The 11,047-nt window shown below is 36.8% G+C and overlaps 2 protein-coding genes across 3 annotated transcripts; both read right to left on the reverse strand.

The window, feature by feature from the left end:
* Nucleotides 1-547: 547 nt before the first annotated feature.
* On the reverse strand, nucleotides 548-2,980 carry LOC113361888. The gene is made up of 3 exons (XM_026604970.1): nucleotides 2,917-2,980; nucleotides 2,238-2,348; nucleotides 548-1,500 (listed from the first exon to the last, which is right to left on the reverse strand). Exons 2-3 carry the CDS (start codon nucleotides 2,334-2,336, stop codon nucleotides 1,147-1,149), a joined length of 453 nt encoding a protein of 150 aa, XP_026460755.1. The 5' UTR covers nucleotides 2,337-2,348; nucleotides 2,917-2,980; the 3' UTR covers nucleotides 548-1,146.
* A 2,850-nt stretch (nucleotides 2,981-5,830) lies between these two features.
* LOC113358006 lies at nucleotides 5,831-10,107 on the reverse strand. 2 transcript variants are annotated; one of them, XM_026601506.1, is made up of 10 exons: nucleotides 9,588-10,107; nucleotides 8,893-9,107; nucleotides 8,361-8,544; nucleotides 7,987-8,086; nucleotides 7,780-7,910; nucleotides 7,596-7,677; nucleotides 7,361-7,493; nucleotides 6,817-6,981; nucleotides 6,604-6,721; nucleotides 5,831-6,333 (listed from the first exon to the last, which is right to left on the reverse strand). In XM_026601506.1, the coding sequence occupies exons 2-8, from the start codon at nucleotides 8,941-8,943 to the stop codon at nucleotides 6,955-6,957; spliced, it is 708 nt and encodes a 235-aa protein (XP_026457291.1). In that variant the 5' UTR covers nucleotides 8,944-9,107; nucleotides 9,588-10,107; the 3' UTR covers nucleotides 5,831-6,333; nucleotides 6,604-6,721; nucleotides 6,817-6,954. The 2 variants fall into 2 exon arrangements, with proteins under 2 accessions (XP_026457291.1, XP_026457290.1); XM_026601505.1 differs by having other exon boundaries at nucleotides 5,831-6,372.
* Between the last annotated feature and the right edge of the window lie 940 nt (nucleotides 10,108-11,047).

Here is an 11,047-nt window from a genome sequence, read left to right on the forward strand (position 1 = left end):
GAACTGAACATTGTGGGCCACTTTTTGCAATGCATTTACCTTTGTTTCTCTTAATGATGTTTATTTTAAATTAACACCCTTTTTTAACTCTGCCATTGTAAATGATATATCATTTCATTGCCGGTCCCAAGCCCGGAAAAAGGAGGAGGGAAGAAGGAAGTCACTATCATTTTAGAGTTTACATTCTCTGTGTCAGGTTTAGTGCTAACATTAAGTTTTGATGTCTCAGATTTGAAGGGGCTGGGTTTCTTCTGCAATTTGGAATCTTGGATCTAACGTTGCTTCATTTTCTGCAATTAAGAATTACTAATTTCTTTCTTTAAATGGCTGTAAGTACTCTGTTGATGTACTTAGTGTTCCTTCTGCGTCGATACTTAAATTTCTGTGTTTTTTTTTGCAGTAAAATAAGCATACCTTCACCTCAGAGGATTATACATTTGATCCTAAATATGGCTGACCTATTTACTCCTTTTTACATCAACTAATCTAAGAATGTTACATCCAAATTTCAGATTTTGCATCAACTGTCGATTTTCTCTAGTTAAAATGTGTTTTGATTTGCTGTTTGTGTTACTTCTTTGGCATGGCTCACCAGAGTATACTGAAGGAGATTATGGTAAGCTATTTACTCTAATAGTTCTTCGTCTCACTGAATGTTCATAGGGACTCGTTGGAATCTCCCACCAACAAGCCCTGGCGCAAGTTACAGCTGAAGCTTCAGTCCTGGAGGCGCATACTCAGGAATGCAAAAAGTGTGTATACTACTTGATTCCATATATGCTGCCAAATAATGACAGTTGAATTCAGATCTTATTTGCGAGTACTAGAGTTATACATTGAAATGCAGGGAAGGCAAGTTATCTCTGAGATGCAATTTGCGGTAGAAGTTCATCCAACATGCATCAAATTGTGTTCAATGACGACTTTTTTCCGAAGTGATAGTTAGTAAATAACTTACATATCCATAAAATATAAGAGTCTCAAGAGTGATGATGATTTAGTCTTATTGGCAAACACCGAATTTTGGACATCCCCAAAGATGAAAAAACTACATAGATTTTGCAAAAGAGGACAGAGTACTTCCAAATTGTGAGGTTGAGCCTTCTGGACTGGTGTTGGGCCTCTAAACAGGTCATCATATAAGCATCATCTAACTACGTCCTCACCCTGTCCGACTAGTGTCCATCTAACAGCCTGAACCTCTGGAAGCTGCACCTCGCCTCCAACACCTCCTCCTGCTGCAGCGCCACCAACTGGTGGTACTCCTAACCCGCCTCCAACACCTCCTGCTGCAGCGCCATCGACTGGTGGTACTCCTACAAGTACTGGTGGCCGAGTAGTCCTATACAAGGCGTATACGAGAAGGCAAAATAAGACGAAAATGGCCACGCCTACAATAAGTGGTATGTACCATTTACCCTCCTCGTGGAGATCACATACATGGGAATAGGGAGAGAGGGGGAAAGGCATCGATCGTGCCATCGCTGGTGCGTCTGCCATCTACAATATTTTACAAACACATAATAGTTCGAGTATGCATAGATTAGTTAACACTAGATTCAAAAGCCTTACAAGAATGAAATTAACAACAGTTTAAGAAGACACTTATTACTTCACTGCAAGGTTTCTAACAAGGAACTGGGATTCTATATTCATGTAATCTTTTTTGTTTTTGTACTTGCTTCTATATCTACTTCTTGTAGATCTTCCGTACTTCTTTTCCTTTTTACTAAAAAAAAAAAAAAAGATGAGAGTCACTAACCTCCAGTATACACCCACCCAATGTAGTCAATATCGGCCGTATCGGCCGATATATATGGGGATATTTCGGATACCGGCCCAGAACGATACGATAAGAAGGATATCGGGGATACGATATTCGCCCGATAATATCGGCCGTATCGGTCGAATATCGGCCGTTTCGGTCAAATATCGCCTATATCGGTCGATACGAAATTTTCCTACATTTCCCGATATGAGACGGTATTGGTCGTTTTCTATAAAGTTTAAGGGTAATTTTGGCGAAGAAAGTCTTCCAGGTGGTAGTAGAGGTGCATGTAGCTCTCGAAGCAAGTTACTAAAGTTACTCTTTTGTATTTTGATAAAATTGATGTTATCTATTATATCTTATCCGAAAATGTGTGGAGAAAATGTTTAATATAAAATTATAGTCTTTAAATCTAGAACCGATATTATACCGATATTTCAACGATAATATCCCCGATATAAAACCGTACCAGTGTATCGGTGCCGGCCGAGATGAACCGATATCCGATATTAACTACATTGCATCCACCCATCTTTCTGCCTAGCAATTGACTGCAAGTACCCACCATTCTTGTTGGTTCCTGATAAAAGGGGGCAAAATTTCAAGTATGAACAGAAAAATACAAGACCTAAAAATTGCAAAACCATTTCAAATTAACAAGTGCGATCTAATAAATTTATGTAACATCTCACTCATATCATGCATGACCTGAAGACAATCTAAATCTCCTTTGTCTACTATACTCGATCCATATCAAAACCTAAACAATCCATGATTTTTAACCATGATATCAACAACACGAAGAAAAAAACTTGAAACAGAAAATACCCATCTTTTCTCAGTTCTAGTTCTTTGATTTCAACCCACAACAAAAAAATATGTCCAACAGTGGAAGCAAACCATGCTATTACAACTGTAGATCTATGCTTTCAAGGGAAAAAAAACCCAAATAATAACAGAAAAAAATGACATATTTGATATGATATAATCTCTGATAAGAAACAAGCAACGATTTTAGAACAGAAAATTAAGAAACAACCCATGATTTTAAGTGATTGATTACAACGGAAAACGAAAACAAAAAGAAACGTAAACAGAGCAATTAAACAGGGAGAATAGGAAATTTGCTTAGAGATAGGAGTTTGTACCAGAAAAAAAAAACAGAGCTCGTAAGAAATTTGAACAGGCAGAGAACTTCAGGGAAGAATATTGTCTCCTTAAAGACTAAGCTTATGTTTCTAATTTTATTTGTAAAATGATACATTTAAAAAAAAAATGGAAGTATACTAATGGAAACTGGGAAACCTGTTCCAGTTTAGGAAATTTTGCCATTTTTGGATAATCAACTTGTTGCATGCGCACAGCATCCGAAGTTGATACACTTATCTGATTATGAAACTAAGCGTATAATTAACACACATTTAGTTAATCTTAATTAGTTTAAGGCAGGATGTAGTTACACTTATCTGTTACAGTTGAACCTCGATAAACGAATAACTTCGCCAAATGAATATTTTTCTCCGGTCCCGACTTGGATAAATGAATAACCTCGTTTAATGCATTAATGAATAAAAAAATTGGATCCTTAAAGGCCCTATAGAAATATAAACGAATAATCACTGAATTATATATATATATATATAATAAACCAAAATACATAATCTGAAAGTTTTACATAAAAATATATGTAGGAGTGAACTCAAAAAAAATCATGTATGATTGATTGTCTTTTTCTTCCACCCAAACCAAAATGCACCGTATCCTTAATTTTATGCAATGCTTGCACAATTTTTGCAATATTTTGCTCGTGTTGCAGCAAATAATTTTTTAAAGTGACCATCGCTTTAAAAGCATATTTACATGACACATTTGGTATGACGCTACTATCATCTGGTTCAGGATCATTCTCATTATTAATTACTGACTCAATAATTTTTTCGTCTGTTGGAGACTCCATAACTGCATCATTCTCGTTAGGATAGTTCACAAGATCACATTTCTATAATGTAAATTAGAAATGACACCAATTAATCTTTGGATTTCTTCTTCTAATTGACCATTTTCTGATATACTTGTACATTTTCTCCTATACAATTTAACTTCTTAATTGAGAAAATATTGTCTAAATGAATACATATTCATTTATCGATAAATGAATATTTTATTTATTTATCGATAAATAAATAACCCAGTTAAACGAATATTTTTTGATTGTCCTGAGAGCATTCATTTATCGAGGTTCGGCTGTATTAATATACTAGGAAATCACCCGTGCCATACCGGCACGGGCTATATCACAACGTTATATTATGGGGAGCTAGTTGGTCTGCCTGATTTAATCTCCTATGTTAATCGGGAAAGAGCTAAACTCTGTCTAGTTCCCCATTTTACACAGTTGTTTCCCCCTCTCGTCTCATTTTCTTCCTCTTAGTCTATCCGTTTGAAAATGCCTTTTCATCCTTTTCAATTTCTCGTACGTTCCTGTTCGATTTCTTTAACATTTTAAGTTCAACTGTTCAATTAAGGAGAAGCCAATTCTGGACCAATTGAGTGCGGTTTTTAATGAAAATTTCATGGTTTGATATTGAGAACCCATACTCCTGGCCATTGTGGGTGATGTAGTGGAGTTGTTAATTTTATTGTTTGCACATCCATCAGCTTATATGAGGTACCTGATAGGCTGAAATTGATCGGATCCATTTCTATCCTCTGCCTATATACGTTGTGGTGTTGGTATTAGTGGGCCATTCACACTGGTTGTTGTATTGGTGATCCATTCGCTAGTGTCCAAAGGTATCTTTCTATTGTTTCCAATTATCTGTAAGTGAGCATCTGATGACACTCGGTGGCCCATTCACATTTCATTTTTGAATGTGAGTTAATCAATGAAATTTGTTATTCTATTGAGTTTTTTTATAGCGCATAACTTGTTTGTGAAAAAGTCTGAATGGTTTTATAATTGATTCATTCAATTTATGCACGAGGATTTCAAATTATTTCAAATTAAGAAATGGGTATTCGTTAAACATATTGATTTTACAAATAATCATCTTCAAGTAAGCAAAATATGATGTTTTATCATGCCTTTGATTTGTACTTGTAATTATTCACTTGTTCCTAATATTGCTCAAGCAGGCATTTTGGATGCCTGTTTCTCATGTACCGTGGATGTTTTAGACAACGCGAATTATTCATGTTTGTGCCTTTTAGAATCTTTTGAAAGGGTATAGGGTTTGGATTAGTAGTTTTAAAGTTACAACAACAGAAGATGGCCAAACATTGGGTTGGTGCACCCCCAAGGGCGTTTAAAATTTGGAAGAAAAGATATAACTTGATGAAGGGGCTTGGCCACCTACAAATTCGTTCCTACAATCCGTAACACCACATACATTTTGGACATAGTTACACCTGTATAAACTGCAACCCATCATTACAGGTGGCGAAGCCTTTTCAATCAGTAAAAAGTTATCCCTGTAATCTAACCTCCTTTCAATTCATATGTCATTTATTCGGTTTTTTGAATGAAGGAAACAAGGAGAAGATAGTGACTGACTATAAGAAAAGAGACTAAACAAATTATATCGCAGGGCAAGAGATGCAGTGTTAAGCCACCATATAAAGTACCTCTTGCAGTGCAGACAATTAGGCCGTGTTCGGGAGCTTTGACTACATATAGCTTAGCTAGGGAATCTTTTTCTCTAACTTGAGCAGGATTATCTCAAGATGTATTAATAAAGATGATGTTTGTTTTTCCGTTATATCCATCACGGGTTTATCATGTATTATGTTTGTCTCTCCATATTTTTAAATATGTATTTTTATAAAATAATTATGTATTATGGATAAAATTGTCGGAGAAAAAAAATAAAAACATAACAATAAAGTTAAAAAAATTGAAAATATTTTGATTAATTAAAATAACTACCTCTATAACCGTCTAACCCAGGCAAGGATATTAGTATCCTGGCTAATTTGGAGAATGGCATAACCTTGCTTTTTTAGCTTCCTAAAATCAAGGAAGATTTAGTTGTTCATATCCTAGATTAGAATTAGAACAAGACAAACATAATTTAAATGTATTTTCTTGATAACCCAACCTAGGATAGGCATTTCCAAGGGGCCAAACACGACCTTAAGGATCTGAAAGTTTTTTAACAAAAGACCTAGTGTTTAAATAGGGAACCTGATAATAGAGCATTACTATTATCAAGACTGTAAGTAAACTGCGAAACATGTAGTTCAAACAAAGAAAACAGAAAACAAATAACAATACTGAATAAAGGTTCATGTAATATTTTATTCAATTATATTCCGGTAGCAAGGCCCAATTCATTCAGCAGCTTCATCCTTATTATCCTTCATTCCAGTTGTTTCGTCAAGGCGAGGTTTCTTTACGTGCGGTCCATCAACAGTATTTGAAACCATTCAACTTTCACAGTCGCAAAAATACCTTGGCCAGGCTGGTTGGTGAGGTTAATTCGGGTGACGGTGAAGCTGGTTGGTGTTTTTTGTTTCATGTTGAAGGAATTGATAGTGATTTGGAAATCAACAACTCGCTGGAGTATCTGCGAGAATCCAGATATTACCGCAGATTTTGCATTATCCTATGATGTTAAGTGTTGAATGTAACATTAGTTTGATGGATGAAAGGAAATAAGAAATATCAATCTCCTCAAGTATTCAATGAAACTTCTATACTGAACTCTGCACTGAACTCTTTTAAAAAAAAAACGGATTTATGATATATAATGCACACATGGGTGGACCAAAACTCAGCTACAAAGATGCCATACTCAAAACATATCATCAAACCCAAAATCTAAAGACTGGTTTACCTCTGACGCTCCTATGAGCTCAGCTGCGGTAGAACAGACCATTTTTTAGACTTCACTATCCAGAGCTACAAAGACTGTGGTGCCAGTGTGGTGCTCTACCTCAAAGCAGACCATGAACCTGTGATGCAAAAAGGAATTGACCCGTGCATTGGTTAAGTGATAGATAGCTTTCGACATGTCAGAATGATTGAAAATTATGTTCCGGGTGATTACCTTGCAATGTGAATTTCAACCTTGGCTTCACATTTAGTGCACCAAAGGTCTCCATCATCACCCATAACCTTCTTGCTACATCGATGGCAGGCAAGATAGTGCCAACCATTTTCAATCAACACATGGGTGGCAGTGGCGTTACATATGAGGACAGACATTAGCGGCCTGCATATATGGATATAAATCGCAGATGAAGTATTGGTCTATATAAGTATGAACACATATGAATATAGCTTTCTATTATAACCCAATTTAAGCTACGACGTGTATGCATAGTTTTCCGATGAATTGGGAGAATCTAATCATTTATGCAGCAAGTCATCAATATTAAATGCCCTGGAGTAGAGTGTGAAAACGCAGATCCAAGAATAATATAACAGAGCAGGATGTCTTGTCACATAAATTGATTAAATGTTGTTACTAAGATGAAGATGTAACAAACTAATGATTAAAACAACATAGACATTAAGAAAATGAAACAGTTCGAACTTAGAGATGACATTTACTTGTCTGAACTTAGATATTCTGGGAATGGGGAAAGTACCTGGCAAGAAGGATCCCATTTGGCAGTGAGAAGCTGCGATATTGTTTTCCTGTTGTCAGGATTGAAATGTATAGGTAATTTTCCTTTCTTAGTCGGTACTGTGATATGGCGGGGTGGTCTAGCATAGGGGCACCTGCATACCATACAATGATCATTGATTAGCCCAAACATAATCAGTGATAATGGAGTATGATCAGTACCAAACAGAGACGACATTAAGTAGGTATTTGATAACCTTTCTCGCATTTCAATGACTTCGGGTATGTCTGCATCCGTGTAGACTTTGGTGGCATTGGTCGAAGATAGGGTGATTCGCCCTGAATTGGCATGCTTTAGAGTTAGAGATTTTTTTTTTAAATGAAGTAGGTAAACAACCTGAAAAAAATAGGATTAGTTAATTAACATGTCCCTTGTGATACCTTGGTAGTTCTTAACAAAAGTGGAGCGCACGACAACCAACACAGGATGGGGGATGGAGTCGCAATCAGTTGGGTCATTCCCTACTTGGTTGGCGGCAGAACCCCATCGAGCAATTTTCATAGTTGTGCCCCTGTGGCAGGAAAAAAGAATTCGATTACGCACTGACACTAAAGGATTCATTATTTGTAAAGTCAAAGTGTGTTCACCTGAGATTTTCAATTGTGATCTCGCGCATTCGGCTTGATTGCCCACCGGACCTTTGAAGCACCTGGATGTTGGTGACTGTTTTTAAGAAACCCACCACATCTGCATCAGAAAGGTTGCAAAGGTCAGACATCAAAAATTGCATGTATCACAGAAGTCGAAGAAAAATTTTGGGCTACGTAAAATTCATTAGACCTTATACAAATAATGTCAAGTTGTCCTTTGATTTGGAAGCAGATTCTCTGAGGCAATTAGAAAGTTATCATGTTGACCAAGCTAATCATGTTGTGTGGAACTTCTAATACGGTGATTAGGTTCGAATATGGGCATTAAAATGAGAAACAACACACAGCTGTAGTATTCAGTTTCAATTTACCTGTAAGATGTATGTTTTGGAGGGTCGATTCTATGTCCTCAAACTCAGTGAGACAGAATTTCTGGGGAATAATGGACATGAAATAGGCATCCAAAGCAGTGATGGAGGTGGTGCTCCATAAGAAGGCCCGCTTCTCATTGTGCGCAAGACGGAACTTCGGTTTAGCAGTGGTCAAGTGTAGTTTCTGCATAGAGTACAGACCCCCTCCCAAATCAGCTTATCAAACTTCCAAATAAGATTTTTGGGTATGACAGCGTATAACTCTCCCCCTGTACCAATCAACGTGTCAGGAAATCCCAATTCTTAACTTAGTCCTTCTTAGGTTATATTTTACAGGATTAATATGGGGGCCAGATGAACACAAAAATTGGAGGGGGTTGTTGTAACAGACACAAAACTACAACAAAAACAATTTATATAAAAATCTATGAAATGATCAATTAGGAGCATATTATTTTTATAATAAAGTGAAAACTTCCCATATCAATAACCATATTCAGCCACACGGTGTTTATTTAGTCTGGATTGTTACCTGCTCGTTAACAATAACCATATCAACGCTGGTAACGTCGTTGGTCGACATGAAGTCTAACTCTTCCCATTTCCGGGTAACACGGATGGTAACGATGTTTGTTTTTCCTTCGTCAAGCAATCATAAACTCTTGAGTGTGTCCTGTGTGGATGAGGGTCCAACCTTCTGAATATTGCAGGTAACCTGTGATGCCATTTCTCTCTTTGTCTGGGAAGCTACCGGCATTTAAACCAAATATCAGACTACACTTCAAATTGTATGAGTGATTAGAACAGATTGACTGTACATTAGTACCTAAGTGCATGCAAATAGAATTGGACGATAATACATTTCAATTGAGATGCTGCATCGATTTAAAAAAAATCCAATGAACACGGAACATTATAAAAATTCAGAATTAACACTATGATTGTGAGCCTGGGAACCATAACTGAGTGAGACCCGACGACTATCGAATCGCTTTTTTATTCTACGGGTTGCTAATTGAATCCATGGCAACATCGCCAATCACACCAATCACCAAGTTTGTAAACAATTACAATACTAATCAAGATATCGAAAAAGATTACAATATTCTTGCCAATACTAATCATCGAAAGATAAGTGGAAACTCTAATAAAAAAGATAAAAGTTTATTTTTGTTAATCAATTTTGATAGAAACTGTAAACTGAAGGAAGAGAGAGGCAAAACTTACATGTTGAACCGGTGAGACTGATGCTTCCCTGTGATTTTCGGAGACAATTTATAGATGCAGCAGGCAATTAATTCCATGTCGTGCGTTTATTTTGGTGTAATTTCAATAATAAATCAATCCAAAGGGAAATCTAATTATTAGGGCAAACCTAGAACCGTAACTGATTTCAGAGATTGTGAAATTGGTTGAAGGGGAATTTCGACCGACTTTGAGATGTGATTGAAATACTGGAATTAATAGACAGAGAAGATTGGATCTTTTGTAGAAGTTGGAATGATTGGATCGAATCTCAGATGTAATCTTTACTGATTACAGTAAAGAGGGGTTATATTGAGGCGTTAGATAGGGAGGCGTTACATAGAAGATCGAATCTTTTCTAGAAGTTGGAAGGACTGAATTTACTCTGTGATGGAAACTCTACTGATTACAGTGAAGAGGGGTTCTTTCTTTCATGGCGTTAGAGGAAGGCGTTACTTTCAGAGAACAACCTACATCACATATAAAGTTGAAACTTGAAAGAGATGCCCAATGTCTATATAACGCTAACTGGGCGTTAGATAATGCTAGCTATTTAGATAGAGAGTGGTGGGCCACGATAATAATGGCTAGATAGCACTCACCAATGACGACAACAAGGATTGAACTGAGAGGGGGTGAGATCCCAGCCGCTAGTTGATAACAAAGGATGTATCCTGGCCGCTGGGTGACACACCAGACACTACTGCGGTATAAAGATGTGAAAACTACAAGGAGACCCAGATCCATTCTTTGGATCTTTCCTACTGTGAAACCCACGCCCAGAAATTTGAAAGCGCACACCCATTTTCTAGAAAAAAATTATTCTCAAACCCATATTTTATAAGATTCTATTTCGTTCGTTTTTTTTTCTTCTTTTTCTTTTTCTTCAATTCCTTTTCTTCGTCCTCTCCACTCTACCGTGAATTCCCGATGAGTTGTGGTCGATTAGGAAGAGTGGGTATTGGTTATCACTCAAGTTGATTCAGATTTTCTGATGAATTGATGGTAAAATCGAAGAAGAAAATTAGGGTCCAGAGAATTGGGTCGAGAGAATTGATTCAAATTTACAGTTCTCAATTATGCCAGCAGATGGTAAACGAAGCAAAAAAAGAACATGAACACAGTGAAGGTATTTGAAGAAATTCCTTGGAGAAAAACAACAAATGATAATTTAACTCAGAATTTCCTGCCAGAGATCGAGATGGGTATTAAGCAGAGATCAGCAGCTTCACTCGGAACCAACCAAGAGAAGGAAATGAGTTACGTTTGTTGAGGTAGTTATTGGCAGAGATTGGGGTTGATTTGAGTTACATATTGGCCTGAAATTCCAACTGAAATTGGATTGTGGTTGTCGTATCTGATGGACCGTGTTGATGGGGCTTTAGAGCAGTCAAGACATGGAAGGAATGACAAGATCAGATGTGTGGTTCAGGAGAGATTTT

The sequence above is a fragment of the Papaver somniferum genome, chromosome 3, assembly GCF_003573695.1.
Source record: "Papaver somniferum cultivar HN1 chromosome 3, ASM357369v1, whole genome shotgun sequence".
In the NCBI taxonomy this organism is placed as follows: domain Eukaryota; kingdom Viridiplantae; phylum Streptophyta; class Magnoliopsida; order Ranunculales; family Papaveraceae; genus Papaver; species Papaver somniferum.

Bases quoted from the DNA above. Each gene is read 5' to 3' on its own strand.
- LOC113361888 (XM_026604970.1), bottom strand. From the start codon at position 2,336: ATGGTGGGTACTTGCAGTCAATTGCTAGGCAGAAAGATGGGTGGATGC. The intron at 1,501-2,237 runs GTACGGTTTTAT...AAAATATTGTAG, and splicing joins CGGCCGGCACCGATACACTG to ATGGCAGACGCACCAGCGAT.
- LOC113358006 (XM_026601506.1), bottom strand. From the start codon at position 8,943: ATGTCGACCAACGACGTTACCAGCGTTGATATGGTTATTGTTAACGAG. The intron at 7,911-7,986 runs GTGAACACACTT...TTCCTGCCACAG, and splicing joins ATCACAATTGAAAATCTCAG to GGGCACAACTATGAAAATTG. The intron at 7,494-7,595 runs GTTATCAAATAC...TATGGTATGCAG, and splicing joins GTCATTGAAATGCGAGAAAG to GTGCCCCTATGCTAGACCAC.